General features: G+C 30.0%; 4 protein-coding genes across 4 annotated transcripts; 2 read left to right on the top strand and 2 right to left on the bottom strand.

Annotated features, from left to right (window-relative positions):
* The first annotated feature begins 557 nt into the window (after positions 1–557).
* On the top strand, positions 558–7,870 carry LOC126774452 (trimethylguanosine synthase). Its single transcript, XM_050496000.1, has 11 exons — positions 558–630; positions 711–843; positions 1,999–2,143; positions 2,479–3,851; positions 4,098–4,308; positions 4,570–4,855; positions 4,923–5,058; positions 5,265–5,425; positions 5,698–5,873; positions 6,156–6,278; positions 6,695–7,870. Exons 2-11 carry the CDS (start codon positions 713–715, stop codon positions 6,788–6,790), a joined length of 2,838 nt encoding a protein of 945 aa, XP_050351957.1. The 5' UTR covers positions 558–630; positions 711–712; the 3' UTR covers positions 6,791–7,870.
* Positions 7,871–8,149: 279 nt separating this feature from the next.
* On the bottom strand, positions 8,150–9,177 carry LOC126774500 (small nuclear ribonucleoprotein F). Its single transcript, XM_050496065.1, has 3 exons — positions 9,082–9,177; positions 8,826–9,013; positions 8,150–8,557 (listed from the first exon to the last, which is right to left on the bottom strand). Exons 2-3 carry the CDS (start codon positions 8,998–9,000, stop codon positions 8,466–8,468), a joined length of 267 nt encoding a protein of 88 aa, XP_050352022.1. The 5' UTR covers positions 9,001–9,013; positions 9,082–9,177; the 3' UTR covers positions 8,150–8,465.
* Positions 9,178–9,606: 429 nt separating this feature from the next.
* Positions 9,607–11,230, top strand: LOC126774489 (phosducin-like protein). Its single transcript, XM_050496050.1, has one exon. It carries the CDS (start codon positions 9,832–9,834, stop codon positions 10,636–10,638), a length of 807 nt encoding a protein of 268 aa, XP_050352007.1. The 5' UTR covers positions 9,607–9,831; the 3' UTR covers positions 10,639–11,230.
* A 432-nt stretch (positions 11,231–11,662) lies between these two features.
* Positions 11,663–16,767, bottom strand: LOC126774462 (SUMO-activating enzyme subunit 2). Its single transcript, XM_050496016.1, has 7 exons — positions 16,515–16,767; positions 16,290–16,444; positions 15,761–15,908; positions 14,638–15,132; positions 13,860–14,031; positions 13,510–13,677; positions 11,663–12,737 (listed from the first exon to the last, which is right to left on the bottom strand). Exons 1-7 carry the CDS (start codon positions 16,656–16,658, stop codon positions 12,193–12,195), a joined length of 1,827 nt encoding a protein of 608 aa, XP_050351973.1. The 5' UTR covers positions 16,659–16,767; the 3' UTR covers positions 11,663–12,192.
* Between the last annotated feature and the right edge of the window lie 696 nt (positions 16,768–17,463).

The raw sequence follows: 17,463 nt of genomic DNA, 5'->3' as shown, positions 1-17,463 counted from the left end.
CTGCTGTTTGATAAAAAAGGAAGAAAAGAGTAAAAGGAAGTGCAAATGGTTTAGTTTAAAGGAAAGTCTGCAAGAGAAAATAAGAACAATTTCTTTGATGTAGGACTTTATGCAAGCTCGTCTGGGTAGGTACCACTCACTCATCAGATATTCTACCACAAAACAGTACTTGGTATTGTTTCGTTCAGGTCTGAAGGGTGAGTGAGCCAGTGTAATTAAAGGCATAAGGGACATAACATCTTATATCCCAAGCTTGGTGCTGCATTGGCGATGTAAGCGATCGTTAACATTTCTTACAATGCCAATGTCTATGGGCGTTGATGACCACTTACCATCAGGTGGCCCATATGCTCGTCCGCCTAACTATGCAATAAAAAAAATAGTTAAAAAAATTTACTTCATAAATGTATGAAGTTCCTTTTTGTTTTAAATTACCCTTTGGGTATTGATCGACATGAGCCTGAGTTATGGTTCTTGACGTCTTTCCTTGAGTCTCAAATGTTGAGTTAACCTGTGGAATATATAGATGACATTATTTTTGTCAATAACTGTCAAATAACAGAAGAAGCAGCTACTTCCACTGGTAGTACGAATAAGGGAGTTTATTAAGAGAGAATTTGGCAAGTTCGGGTATAGTTAATTTATAATATGAAGACATAAGTGTAACGTAATCTATATCATTAAATTTCACATAAATATCTTCCTTTTAGTGATGATGTCGGAGTATTACGATCATTACCACCGTTGGGAGCCTTTAGCAGAATTTCATTTCTTCTTTGACGATGATGAGGAATTTTATGAAGACAATTACGTTTATTGTTTATGTAGTCGAGCTGTAATAAGGTTAGTACATGATATAGACTATGTTTTTTATTATATTTTCGAAGTAATCGATACTGGATACGATTGTTAATAGAGTTTGTCATTGTGTATTTATATTATTCATTTTATTATTTAAATTTGAAATCAACTTTAATATGATATGACTTTTATGTATCTTCATATTTTGTTGCGTATCAGTGAATGCTTTCAATAATATTCTGCTATGTATTTTATTCAGTATTAAAGCTTAGAACATGTACCATACATATTAGTTTTGGACATTTATTATAGTAGTACTTAAGTTTTAGTCAATATAAAAAATTATATTAGCATTATTTTGTATAATTTGGTTAGTTAAATTGGTCATATTGACATACTCTCTCACAAACAACTCTAAAAAAAATTGCACAAACTATCTAAAAGACGAATAATTGTCAAAACTAAGATTGGCATTAGAAATTCGCATCTCGAATTTGGGGTTGATAAGAATTGTTTTTTGTAGAGATTGTTTGCCCCTCTCAGTTTTTTTTATATGAGTTTGAAGTTACTTGTAACAGAACATTATTTATTTATATGTGCATTTGTAAAGTTATTTTTATTTATTGTTGTTTTATAATAATTTAATGTTATTTTATAATAATTCATTATGATTTAATAAAGTATTTTTTATTTTATTTCTATTAAAATGAAGCCAAAATTTAATTTGGGGTACCCAAATGATTACACATCAAATTGGGCAAAGACATATAGGTCCTTAGGCAAGGTTCCTTTTAACTTCAACTAATCATATCGGCTCCTATTCATTAGTCTATATATATACCAATTAAACAAAATATTCATATTGTAGAACATTAAAAATGCATATGTAACTACAAAATAATGTTCCATTACTCTAGAATTTTAAAAATGCACATGTGAACCCAAAAGGATGTGCCGTTGCACATAACTATAAAGTCCTAAAAAAAATACGCGCCTCCGCGGGGGTGTTATTTAAAAGGGGCAACCAACCCCTATAAAAGTAACCCCTATCAACCCCAAATTTGAGATGCAAATTTCTAATGCGATCCCATAACTAAAAACATAAATGTGGACAGTAGATAATATCTTCGTAATATGGAGATAACCTGATTATTCTGTTAAAACAAATTAATAAGATTAAAAATATATATATTGTAGAGATGGAGTAAGAACATACTATGCTGAAAAGGAATATGGCAGTGAAAGTGATGCAGAAATTGCAGCCGACTCTCAATCACAGGATCTAGAAGATCATTCTCATGTACATTTTTCTGTAGATACTTCATACAAGACAAAATGTGAGGTATGTATTTATTAATAATTCTGATTCTTATAAGCTTTAAGTTAAATTTACTTGTTAGTGTATATATATCTAATCTAGCTCTAAGGGTCTAATTTTGCACTTGAATTTTTAAACTAGGTGAATTGAATTTTTTCACCTGTGTGTCAACTGGGAGAAATTTTGTAGACACTTAATTCTAAAGATAATTTAATCTATAGCTTATTCTAATCAAAGTATAATTAAATAAAATAATTTTATTTTTTAATATTAAAGCACTCTATTCCAAAAGGTGGTCCATACCTTATGTTAAATTCTAATATTTGTTTCCTTAATGATTTTATTTCATCTATTCACAGAAAGATGAAGGTGCCAGTTGCTACTGTAGTGCATCTCATACAGACAACTATTGTTCAACTGATGAACTAGATCCTACTCAAGTACATGGTTTCCCTTCCCATGCTCTGCAACCCAGTGATAGTGGTGCTGACCTCACATATCAGGACTGTCATTCAGACTACACCACGCTCGACAAAATAGAACAAATGGAACAAGATATTACTGAAAGCAATGAAAATTATCTATCAGATGATACATGGGAAAAATTTTGGGCTTCTAATGGTGAAAGAATCATTTGGGCTTCCTGGATCAAGAAGTACAGCGACTACATTAATCCAACATATCTAGATGAAAACCATGACCTAGTTCTTGATGATAACAACATTCCGAAACAGCACTCAGTTGAGCCATTATGTAATAATGTTGTTGATTATAAAGAACATGATGACGGTATTGTTATGAGAGAGCGTAAATTCTCTTATGATTCAAAAGTCAATCCATATAAAAAGTCTAGTAAAGGCCAGAATTATGATGATAAATATGATAAACCGAGTGAAAAAGTAAGTGATAAAGATGAATTGTGGCTTCCTACACGTAGAAGACGATCTTGCTCGGAACACGATGGAATTGTAAGTCCCAGAACACTTCTAGGGACAGATTCAATGACAAATGTAACTAAACTAACTCTTTCAAGTTATAATATTACTTCCAGTCACGTAACATCTGAATCATCTCCTACAGATGACTATAGTGTTTCATCATCAACATCAACATCTGATGATCAATTTAATGATCAGACAAGAATTGTAAACATTGATGATAATTCAGAACAAATGCCATCTGATGATTTAGATACCGAACAATATTGGCAATTTCTATGGAAGAAACATTTTGGTGAACAATATGCTTTGCACTATGCAAATTATGTTGAATGTCATGAAATAAAAAACAGAGAAATATCTAATTTGAATGTACATGAAAGTAAAATAGAAGAATTGAAAAGCTTAGATATTGAATGTGAAAATAGTGAAGGGAATTCACAAGAACTGCCTTCTGTTATAGAAGTTCAAACAAAAATCGACAAAATTAATTTAGAAGAAAAGGCTGTCAAGCCAAAGAGGAGGACTAAGAATGCAAGTAATCGTATTATAAGCTCTGTGGGTGTTTTACTACAAAGTTTACTAAAAGAACAAAAAGAAAAGTCATTCGACGAAGCCGTTGATGGTGAAGATGGAACACCTGATAATGAAAAGTCTGATTCAGTAGCATTGGACTCGAATAAAAGCAAAACCGGATCAAACAATCCACAAAACAATAGCAATGTCTCCAAACATGATTATTATGATGGAGATGACGATCCACCCGAAGAAAAGCCAGTATCGTTGAAGAGAAGGTAAATTTTAAAGATATAATTATTTAAAAAAACTATCCTAGAGTGTAATTTTTCTTTACACTATACGTAATTTACGAAAGTAACTTTATAAAATGTTCAAAATTTTGGTAATAATAAAGATTTAAAATGTCTTTTGGAAATAAAGCAAGGCTATTTTTTTAAAATTTACATGTAAAAAATATTTAAAACAATTTATTTCATAAGTATATAATTAAGATAATCATTTTATATCATTTCAAATTTCAGTCACGAAATCGACGACGAAAAGGTGAATTCCGAGAAAGTAAAATCAACATTCCAAATAATGGGTTTCTCATTCGATTCGGAAAAGATACCGAAGGGTCAGCTTATTTATAGAAAGCGGTTAGTGCGATTGCGTCCACCAAGATACAAGCGATCGGGTGCTTCAAAGAAAACATATTTTGATGATGAAGGGAAACCGTATCAATTGGAACAGGTTAAAATTCATTATTTTCTTAGTTTGATTAACATAATAGTTTAAGTATATTTTTCATCGTCGAATCGAGCACATACCTCGAATAAACGATCTAATTAGTGGTGAACCATTTACTAGCATTCGTAAGGGTTGGCGTAAAGATGGCCAGTTGCCAGGCAGCTAAATCTTTATTGCACAGTTACCTTACCAACTAATTTGGGATCACACCTTGTGGTGATTCCCAATTAAATGGTTAAGAGAATGAAGATAATCACATTTCAGAATCAAGAGTCACAAGATGAAGGCGAAATGCTTACTGATGATGACGGTCCAGAATTGCAGTCAGATGGTGAGAAAAATAACTTAGATATCAATAAATTAGAAGAAACTACAACGACTGAAACAGAAAATACAGAGAATAACAATAAATCTAAAAATAATGTAAATGAAATCGAAGCTACATCTGAAGATACTGCAGAAATTGTACGAGAAGACATAGAGCAACCGCAAAGTGATGTTACTGAAAGCAAAAAGGATGAACCGATAGATATTCATGTCGAAATAACAAGTGAGTTTTCTATATGTATATTGTCTTAATTAAACAAATATTGTAAATCGGATGTATTGTTTTTCAGATCTAAACAAACGCAGGCGTCGACCTAAAAGATATTCTCGTATGGAAGATTGTGATACAACAGACATGCCGATTGAACTTAAAGGAGATGAAAAAATGTTTAAGTATTGGAAGAAACGACATTCGCTATTTCATCGGTAAGTTTTTTCATATAAACAATGTTATGGCAAACTAATTATTTGCATATGAAAACATGTATTGCGACTGAAATTTACTTGGTGGTATCGCTTTGTGCAAGCCTGTCTGGATAGGTACCTCCAACTCATCTTAAATATATAAAACTACATAGTATTATTGTTTATGGGCGGTCGTGAACACTTACGACTCTTCTTTACACTTGCAGCTTCGACGAAGGCATCCAGCTGGACCGCGAGAGCTGGTTCAGCGTGACGCCGGAGAGCGTGGCGCGCCACATCGCCGACAAGTGCGGGCGCGACCACGTCGTGGACGCCTTCTGCGGCGCCGGCGGGAACACCATACAGTTCGCACTCACGTGCAAGAGAGGTGCTACTTTACAAGTCATAACTAATTTCCTATTGTTTTTTAATTATCAACTAGTATTATCTGGAGTTAACATTTGCCCATTTATATCTTCTACCTATATATCTATATGTACTACAATATTCCAGGTGTTAACAATACAAACTAATAATCATGATAATTGTTTCAATCTTTTTATTTTTTTGTATAAATATTAATAATTATCCCTGATAAAAAATTTTAGCCAAAGGATGCAATGTTACTGTATTTATTACTACCCTTTTTAACATTTTCAGTAACCGCCATAGACATTGATCCAGCGAAGATAGAAATGGCGAAACACAACGCCGCTGTTTATGGTGTGGCAGATCGGATAGAGTTTATAGTGGGAGACTTTTTCGAAATAGCACCAACTCTAACGGCGGACATGGTGTTTTTAAGCCCTCCTTGGGGAGGACCGAATTATTCTGATGTGAGTAATAATAATATTGTTTAACTTTTGTTACTTAATTAGCGTATAAAATAGGTGCGCTGCTTGCGTACTACCAAACAGGACGGGGCTAAATGAATTGCTATCTATTTCATATGACAGGGTTTAAAAGGAATAAAAAAAAAAAAAAAGGGTTTAAAAAATACTTGCACCAGTACTTACATTGGTTTCTTAATCCTTCAAACCAGATTAAATCAATACAAAGTATTCTTTAGAATTTATAAGTACAGCTTAAGTTTACAATCATGTTATTGTATATTTCAGAATTATGAATATGATATAGAAACTATGCTGGTACCCAAACCAGCATCAGAATTGATGAGGATTGCTCGGGAAATCAACTCAAACATTGCATTGTACTTACCGAGAAATACAAGAATGGATCAGGTTATTATTTTTATTTAAATAATTTTGTTTTACTTTTTAAAACGAAAGAATCAATTGTCCAAAAAGATTATCTACACTTATATTGAAAATACAAACATAACTGTGTCTGTTATGCTTTAAAGGCTCAGCCACTGATTCCATTTTGGTGTCAAGTAAGCTTGAAAGACAAAAGAAAGAAATGATGATGTTCCCTTTATAGTATTTTCATATAATTATCTTCAGCTCCTATGGCAGAACTTATTGATTCCTGCTTCTTTCTTACTATTCATACTAGATATGCATAAACATAAATATATTTAAATAAATAGATGACTGAGTTTTGCAACTATGGTAACAGCAAATTACTTTTAATTATATAAATTTATATATCTCTTGTTTTATCTGATGACCTAAAAAATTATAACTATTTGTTTCAGATACTTTCCATAGCTCAAGAATTTGGGGGTTCTGTAGAGGTAGAACAAAGTTATTTAGATAGAAGATTTATAGCTCTCACTGCCTATTTTTATTAGTAATAATTGTTATACTGAAATTCATCAATCATTATCAAATATATCGATTTATATGAATTGCTTAACAATCTCGTAATATTTTAATTAGTAAAAGTTGGCAATTTTTAAATGATTACATACAAAAAGATATCAAATAACAAAAAAGGTTTAAAACAGTAGCTAAAATACATGTATTTCAAAATCAAAATTAATCCATTATAATTAATAAATAATGGATATAAAATATATTCAAATAACTATTTCATTAATATAGATCTGTAATGTTCCGAGTTACCTGCATTTAAGCTGTCTTAATAAATATATGAATATAGTGTTATTTTAAAATATTTTTATATTACCTCAATGTTGCTACAGATTATTTTTTGTCTATACATATTGAACAACGCATTTTTTTATTTTAATAAAAAATAACAAGCAATAACTATACTAAAAGGATTTACACTTGTTTTTTCTTACCTAATATTTTAAAATAAATAAATATATTTATAAATAGAAATTGTATATCGCAATATAAAAATAATATGTAAATTGCCTTAAAAGTTTGGAAATTAGATTGAAATAAGATTACTATACTAATATAAATTAAGAACATCATCAAGTTATATCTATATAAAGATTTGCTATATTTGTTCTTTATTGAATATTAAACAGTATGCAATGTACGTCTTTTTAAGCAATTCTTAAGCTATTGTCTATCCAATTTTTTTCAACATGCATTTAGTAAATAGATAAAAAAAATATCTAGCAGAAATATATGGTAATGCACTGTAGAGTTTAATTTTCATGTGTCAAATATTATGTGTACTATTTTAAGTGTTACCGCACTTATATCTACAAATTATAAATTTGAAAATAGCCTATTGGCACTTACGCTACATGTCTGATATGTGTATTTGAAAAAGTGTAGATTGATATTCTGAAATTGCAAGCTCAAATTTTAAAATTTATAACTTGAGTCGAATATGTTTGTGATTGAATGCATTTATAAATGAATACCTATTCATAACCCTTGTGTGTGTGACCATAAATGTTGTGATCTCTGTAAATAATTGTTGATGATATTATACAACTTCAACTGAGTTTGGTTTTTGTTTCATTTCAAATTCTTCTTGCCCAAAGTATATTAAATGAAAGTATTAAACATTCATCAACTTCACAAGCATTTTGAATTGTCATATAAGTAAGTTAATGCAGTTGCTATCAGTTTGGAATATGAATTCCACAGGGAACTGGAAGATAAACAATTATTAACATTTTTCTTACAATTTCATCTAAATGTCTAAAAGTATTAGTTAAAAAATATCACAAGATAATAAATAAATTGTCTAGTGTTGGGTAGTAATAAAAAAAATAAACCATTTTTAATCTTATATTTAGGTGGAAAAATCACATTTTCAATATATCAATTGAAATGAGTTACAACTTAAGTATTATAATTACTTTTACTTTTGGTAAAAGACCTTAATTAACAACTTACAATATTTATTTTGACAATTGCAATAACCATTCTTATTGTTTTGTTAAAAACTTGGTATTTAGACTTTTGTCCATCAGATAGTAACATAGAAGTTTAGGATTTTTCTCACTTATTATAAGTCTATTTAGTAGTGGGATGGATAGAAATATTTAAATGTACATTCCTTATTTAATTTTACACGAAAAATAATATCTAAATTTATTCTTTCATTTCACCTTCCTCATCTTCTTCTTCCGCTCCTCTAACATATAACACATTATTGCATCTTATAAGAACTTCACCAAGATTACCTAGAAAAAAAATATAACAAGTTATATATATAATATACATAAAAGAATGTTTAAATCATTGTTTTGGTGTAGAAAGCATTAACTCTGTATTAACTATAACTCTTATATTATTGTATTTAAATATATGCAAAACAAACAATTTAAAATTAAAGCCCATCGATCGTTAGTCATCAATTAGAAATTCTACGCATAAAAATTTTGTCCTGAAAGTATTAATTTTGTCATAAATAAGAGGTTATAATAATTATTAAAATTTTAGTAATCTAACCTGTACATGATCCGTCAACAATTTCTTCTGTGTTGGCTAATTGTAGATTCATGTATCCATCTGCTGAAACCAATAAGCCTTTATACTCGTGACCCCACTTTAATTTAACAAGAACTGACTTGCCCGTAAGGCTGTTGAGGAATGGTTTAGGGTTAATAGGCATAGCCGCCGCCATGTTAGTGTTTTATCTGAAAGGAAAAGTTTTATTAATTTTATTTTTATATAACAGTGCTTAAACATTTAGAAAAAATCCTACTTTAGTATTATTGAACTAAAAGCCGCGAAATGCTAAACGCCGCGTCGTTTTGTATAGAAGCAAAAATTAGAAATTGACAATGACAAGCAATGTACAGTACTGTAATAATCACAGAATAAATAATCACAGAGTACATATACCTTAATTTATCGCAACAACAAATAAGTATATCGCATTCATTCAAAGTGCCATTTTTTTTCGAATTTTCATATGTTTGTTAAATCTCGGTACACATATTTCGTACGACCTCATTATTAATATTATATGCTAACTTTAAATAATTAATTGATTAGTTATAATTTGTTAATTTTCGAAATTATTTTAAATAGCCAATGTGGAACTTGTAATTTAATCGAAAAAAATGAATGAAGTGTGTGATTTCGCAGAACAATTTTACCCGTAATGGATGTAAATCTTCATTTAACTTCGATATGTCTAATTTAATATGTTTATCTTTCCTACTCCTACAGCATTAACCAGAGAGTTTATTATACTTTTTATAGTTAATCTGTGCCCAGGTGTTAAATGGCACAGCAAAAGAATTAAATTGATTGACTTAATTTATACCTAATGTTTCCTAATCCTAAGTTCCTACGGGCATGATAATTGACAATTGGCATTAGCTTGTACTGCTAATTACTAATAAATACTTCAGTAAATAATGTTTACTTAATACATTCCTGTTTACACGAATTAATTTTATAATCGTGATTTTACTTATTGGTGAATTCTAAATAATTTTCTTAAATTATGGCTACTTTAGAAGATAAAATTTTGGGTGAAAAATTGCAAAACTATTGCAGCAGCAGTGAAGATGAGGATTCGGGTGATGAAGACAGTCAAAGCGGTGATGAGGAAGGAAATGCTTCTAAAATGTGTTCGGGTCGCGCAGAACCTCAACCTGTTAATAAGTGGAACGGTTCCGCAACCAACACCGGTCCAAAGGGTGTACTTGAAGATTGGAAGAGATTTAAACAGTTAGAAGCTGAAAACCGCAAACAGCTGGCTAAAGAGCGTATCGCTCTTGCTAAAAAACTTACACTAACCGTGAAAACAGCCCGGGAAGAAGAAGAAGCAAAAGAAAAAGATGACTTAGATGATGAATTAAATGAGTTATTGGATGAAGATTTCTTGATGAAATATCAGCAACAGAGGATGCAAGAGCTAATGGCTCAATTACAAAAACCACCTAGATTTGGGTGTGTACTCACATTAAACAGTCAAGATGAGTTTTTAAATGCTATTGATAAGGAAGATAGCAAAGTTACAATTATTGTACATATTTATAATAATGGTGTCAGGGCATGTGAGAGTATGGATGCCTGTCTAAACATATTAGCAGCAGATTATCAAGCTGTGAAGTATTGTAGGATAGCTGCTGATATAGCCGGACTGAGTCGTCACTTCCGCATTGATGGAGTACCAGCATTATTAGTGTATAAAGGTGGACAAATTATTGGTAACTTTGTAAAACTTGTAAATGAACTTGGTGAAGATTTTTATGCATGTGAAGTTGAGAAATTTTTAATAGAGTATGGAATGTTACCAGAAAACTAAGTTTTTTGTATGATATTGCTTATAAATAAAAATGTACTTAAATTAAATGTAGCTTTGTTGTATGTCTACTAATATTTATAACATTTAAGATATATTTTTTTATATTTAAAAAAAAATCGAAACCTATTTCTTTAGTAGCAGATACACATAAATAAACTTAAATAAATTCACATCTTAATTACAGTGTTGTAACAAAAAAAAAATTAAAATTAAATATTTTTAATGTAATAGCTTATGTTTTATTTAAGTTAGTCATAAAAAGTTAATTCTTCTTATTTAGCTATTTAAATTATTAAGTTACATAATTTCTCACTTTAAAGTTTGTATCACTTGAGTTATGAAATATTTGTTTTTCTAGGATTCACTTTCTTAAGCAATACTGATTGTAATGGAAAAGTTTTGCTTGTTGTATGTATGAATTGTGTTTGTATATTGTCTCAATCTTATATGCTTTGGTGCAGGCAATGACTGTCGGATTAGATATGTGTATGGTTGTAACAATTTCAAATTGGAAATAATTTATTATTCAATAAGGTACATCTTATAATTTATGTATACATTAAGTATTAACCCACCAATTTTTGTCAGTGAATATTAAATAAATATTATAAGGAAAAGTTGTTTCATTGCAGTAATTTCTTAAGTCACTTCATAACATATAAGTGATCTGGATTTAATTATCAGACCAACTTTCCTAAAAGCAAAAATGAGTTGATTGCTCTTAAGGTTTCTATCGTAAACTATTTGACAAATGATTAAGAAAATTAAATATAGAATATGTTTTTAGAAAGGCAAAAAAAAAAAGATTTAAATTAATTAATCATAATGAAATTGACACATCTGTAATAATTTTTTTTATAATAATTGAATTGGGTATAAAAAAACTTGAAAATTAGACAATTTATTGTACAACCATTGTTTTATGGATGTAGGAGGAAAATCAACCAAAATGAATTAAATTTTTATTACATATGTAGTTTAAATTTAGAATCTTTGAATATTTAGCAGGAATGAAATAAGAAAAAAATATTTTTGTATTTATTTATTTTTGAGAAGTAACATGTAGACATTCTTATAAATTATGAGTTGTTCATTCAGTAGATTACAAATATTTTGCTTAAACTTTTAATTGAACTTATTAAAGTAAAATTTGTATTTGAGAATAATTCTATTGTTATTTGATTTTGAAATACTTGTGCTATCTAAATTGGAACTATAATGAAAAACTATAGGAAAAACTATACATGAAGGTATAAAATTTACTTGTTTCAAATCTTCAAGGCAAACTATGTGTTTGCAAGTTATATTATAAATAACAATTCTAGTTTGGAATTGATGAATAAAATTGAATATCATAAAAATACAAGATATTGATACTTCGTAGAAAGGTATAACCATAGTAAATGTATAATCTTAGACAATACTTTTACAAAGATATAATCACTACAAATATATTTTTACTGTACTTACACTTTAAAGAGTTCAATATAAATACTAGTTACCATCATTTGCATGTAAAAATAAAAATTTACACACAATGATCGTGATATTTAGCTAGCAGAGTTCAACAACTTCATCACTTATTTCTGTGCGCCTGCGCTTTGGTGGTTTTGGCGCTGGTTCACCACCATCATCATCCTCAATTATCTCCATGTCACTATCACTATCTTCTTTAAAACGTGATGGACCAGGTTTCGGTTCCTTGGCTCCGTTAGATCCATTAGCTGTTTTGTCTTCCTTTGGAGCCAGCATTGGTGTATCAGTATCTTGTACAAGGCGCCATGATTTCTCATCGTCTTCTTGCTGTAATCTGACGCGCACTTCATAGTTTTGTAAGAAGTCATCAACTAATAGAGCACAACCATCATTGAGTCCTATCTCTTCAAGAGTTTTTTCATTGTTGTGGTCTGTTTCACCAGGTTCCGATGATAACACAACAAGACCTTTGCCTTCAACTGTTGCATCTGGAGCTTGCATATGAAGTCCTTCTTTGAAAGCAGTGTTCAGATCTTTTAGAGTGAGTTGTTTGATATTGCAAGCAAGACCAACTTCTGGTTTCGGGGCACATACATAGCATTTAGGATTTGGTGCAGTTAAAGCTGAAAAAAAAATTATGTGTTCAATTTATTTATATTATTAAGCACTTGTTGCTGCTTAATAATATATAACATGTATAATTATATGACAAAACTCCTTTTATTGCTACAAAACTTTAGTCTGCACATCTGAATAGATACATAATTTGGTGACTTAAATTATTAACAGTAAACATTTTTAATTTTAAAAGATACGACAAAAAAACTATATTAGTTCAAGTTTTTTTAGTATATAAACTAACAATAAACATATTAATTATAAGCATCTTTTGTAAATAAGTATTGTTGTATATTGCAGAGTAATTAGACCAGAAAATATTTCATAATTGTATAGTATATAGAAAACCTCGATTATTATATGTACGTTTTAGCTAATCCTTAATAATATTATTAATGCAAAGCTGAGTTATGTTAAATGTTCAAGTGTTACTCTTTCACATTTCTCTCAAATACTCATTCAGTTATCATACACGTGGTACCCCTATACAGATAAGAAAATAGGGTCCCTGTAACCTTCCCAATACCTTTCGTCCAGCATCCACGGCGATAAGCTGAAAAAAAAACCAAAAACCTACCAAAAGCACAAGCGGGCGAAACCGTCGGCGGAGACTAGTAAAACAATAAAAGTAACAATATAGTTACTTACAGTGTTGCGTCACGTCACATTGATTAATCGCATCTACTTTCTCGTCCCACATCACACTTTCGTTCATTCTTAGAGCGAAAGTTATTATAAAAACTAACCAAGTAAGGCATTAAAGGCATTTCTACTCACTTTTCTCTGGTACAAATAATTGTCCACGATGATTAACTTTGGGTCGCAAATAAACACTTGCGCAGGATTCTATTTCTCCTTTGAGCAAGGCTTGAACACGTATCACCGCCAGCCCCGCTACTATTGCGTTAGCCGTTGCTATTGCTGGAATAATGTTACCCGCCATTGCTAAAAAAAATATATGTTAAGGTAAAAAATGAAAGTTATATAATACAATTGATTTATGTTTACAAAGCTAAAGATTAAGATTTTTTTCAATTTACTGTACGAATCATAATAAATGAAACGTAAGTAATACCAGACAATAATAAAAAAGTAAATATGTAAGTTCATTTTAAAGTATTATTTACATTTTATTTCAAAACGTGACTTCAACGGTATGTTGAAGATGTGTGCACGAATGTTCGCGCAGGCTGTCACAAAGTCCATGGCACTCTTCTCATCTTTGTCCCAGACAAGATGATCACCATCAGGACGACTCTTCAGATCTGTTTGTAATGCTTTGCAGCTGGCAGCAAATACCTGTGTAAATTTAAATTATAAAAAAATGACAATCTTATTTAATTTCTCCTGTGAGTCTTTTTGGTTGTGATTGCTTTTTTAATATACTAATCAAAATATGTTATGGAAGAGATCCCTTACTAAGGATAACTTTGTACATGTATCATTTAAAATAGCATGAGGTATTTTTTATATTTGATATTTTTCATGTTGTGTGTACAATAATGACAAGAAACAAACAAACAGTGTGCAGTTTAATAATAACTAGAGAGAGAGAGCTAAGCAGAGACAGCTAAGCCTAATATTTACAAGGCATTTTCGAATTGTTCAAATTATATTTTTATTATGTTCTCTTATATTCTCAATTTTATAATAAATTTCTGAGCACTTCAAAATCTATATCAAAATTACCATAATTTAATCTATCACAAAAATGTTTACTATAATTTATTTATATTAATTTATATTAAGCAGAATATTATTTAAGCATCTCATACTAGAAATAGTGTTTCCAAAAGTACTGAAATAGCATAATAAATGTGACCACTTACTGTAGTGGCCCATTTGCCCAAATATATCCTAAAATCGTAATATAAATAAACAGTAGTATATATTAATATAAGTCACCTGTGCACATTCATGTACTGTCCACACTCTCTGATCGGGTAATCCTGAATGTTGTGCTGGTGCATTATCTTTTCCTGGCAGGTTATCCCATGTTAAGGGTGTGGGTGGGCGACGTGTCTTCCACAAATTCTCCATGGATAACAAATAACGAATATCATCGCCAAAGAGCTTTGAGAACAACTTTTCCGGATCATAGTTTGTGTCTGAAGCCCAAGCTCTTGTACTTTTTCTTTCAATATTGCCTGATGCTGTGCCCTCAGATGTCAATGCGGATGCACCTGCCTCTCCTGCTGCTTCAGGGTCTGCAGTGTCTGGGCTTACATCTTGATCTGGGTCTTCTTCACCAAAGAGCTGATTGAAGAGATGCTTGGCCCAAACAATACAATGAATGGGTTCAGATGGAGTATTTCTGATGGTGCAGCCAGGGTATGACTTTGGTGGGGCTTTTGGTTGACATTCATAACATTGTGTTAGACCTTTTTTGATAAGCTCCACCTGTGGAATTACAAGTTCCACATTAATTTATTATATCTATATTTGACTCAACAAAATGGTATATAATTCATCATAATACCAATTTATTTATGTATATCAGTTAACTACAGATGTTTAAAGTAGTTTGTCAAACTAAAGTTTGATTTTGTTGCTACTAAAGTAATTAATAATAGGATCCAACATTTTAAAGATAATATTTTGAGAAAGATATTCATGATTAGAGCTTAGTTTACGTTTTAATTATTATTATATTACACAAAAATTTTGTTTTCTTAGATTTTTTGTTATACTTTTAAAATATAACAAGGAATTTTTGTATTTTTAATTATTACATTTCACATGTGACAATAATAAAGAGTAAATATTTTAGTTACAATAAAAAGCATCTTTAAACTCATATTAAATACAATTTTTAAGTATGTCCATTGTAGTGTAATTAATTCATAATTATATTTTTGGATATTCGGTGTAAATAAGCTATGTATCAATTTATTTCTTTTTTATTTATCATAAATGTTTTATGTTGGCTATATTGTATTTATGACATAACTTTGTTTGTGATGTTTTCAATTATTATGATTGTTACCTGTTTTTTTGCCATATAAAGAAGTGTAAAATAATTTCTTACCTGTCCATAGTAGCCTGCAGTTCCAGTTTCAATAAGCGGCACATTAGCAGCTAAACATATTCTATTTACATGATTGCGAGCAACCCGATTATCCAATGCATTAATCACAATATTGAATTGCTTGAAATAACTGACTCCATAATCATTGCTAAAACACATTATAATCTATATAAGTATGTATTTACAAAAAGAAAAGTAGTATATGTAGTATATCAGTTGTCTGGTGTCCATAGTACAAGCTTTGCTTAGTTTTGGATGAAATGGCCGTGTGTGAATAATGTCCCAGGATGTTATTATTATTAATCATAAATTATAAGCCCTTATGTTGCTTAAAGTAGTATACTACCATTTTAAAAAGTTTATTATTTGTAAGGGATTATATTATAAAGTAATATCATTATATTTTATCAATCTTGTTTACGAAAAGATATAAAATATTATATAGTGTAAAAAAATAATGAATGCTAGTGACATGGGAACTCGGTTCATTTACCTTTACGTCAATTATAACCTAGTAAAAATTACTAACCTGATCACGCTATCGTGATGAGCAATAATATTAACATTTGGATTAAAGCTAAGTGCACTGTCCTTAGCCACTTGAGCTTTTGACTTCCCAACATGTTCCTTATGAAACAAAAATTGACGATTCAAGTTGCTTACGTCGATTGTATCAAGGTCGATCTAAAAATTATACGTAATATTATATACTTATAAAAAACACTAAAAATTAGTAAATATATATTAAACATACTATTTCAATTTGAGGAAAGCCGGTTAGAACAAGGTTCTTCAGTATTTCACAACCTATTCCGCCGGCACCAACAACTAGAATCTTGGAATTTGCTATAGCCTCCGTCAATTTCTCATCAAATACTCCTGCTACCCGTGCTACCATTTTCTTTACGATAGATTTTATCTTAGTTATTACAAATTATAATAGATTTTATCAATTATTTAACAATGAATACGACGACGAGGAATTTGCGGCACCAATACAACTGTCAAAGTTGGCGTCAGGCGGTGTTGCCACTATCTTTCTATAACTGTCTCTTTATCGAACTTTGCGAAACTGTTCCGGAAGCTGGTACTAATGAAAATAAGAAATACTGTATAAATATTGTCATTAAGCCTAAAATTTGAAACCAATTAAATTATTTACTGTGTAATTCTTGGTACTTTCTCATTTTATTCCCTGTAACACTTTATAGATAATATAAGATAGTATTCGTAACATAATATTGTTCCCAAGTAATATTTTCATAGTATTTAATATATTTAATTATGGTCTTACTAAGCAATATAATATAATAAATAATTAAATAAATAGAGAAAAAAGAAATTATGGGTCTAACATAATTGCAATACCGACGCCTGTTTTTCTTATATTATGTTTGATTAATATAAAAATTGAGAAACTTTTCATGACATTTATTTTCTTAATTTATTGTATGTACTTAAAAATAAGATTAAACAATTAGAAAATAATATTATTTAAATGAACTTACAATTACATATTATTTAATATGTTATTTATATAAAATAATAATAATATTGTCATTAAAAGAATTAAATAAACATACATTCGTGTTATACAGTCCAATATATAGTGTCCGACCGAACCTTCGGCTTCGTCTTCAACCAAAATGGGTCGAAGTTTTGACAGAAGCCGAAAGTTTCTAGTAAGAACCGAAAAGACCTGT

This window comes from Nymphalis io, chromosome 16, assembly GCF_905147045.1.
Source record: "Nymphalis io chromosome 16, ilAglIoxx1.1, whole genome shotgun sequence".
Lineage (NCBI taxonomy): Eukaryota > Metazoa > Arthropoda > Insecta > Lepidoptera > Nymphalidae > Nymphalis > Nymphalis io.
The sequence above is the reverse complement of the archived record's forward strand: the minus strand, read 5'-3'. Positions and strand labels throughout refer to the sequence as shown.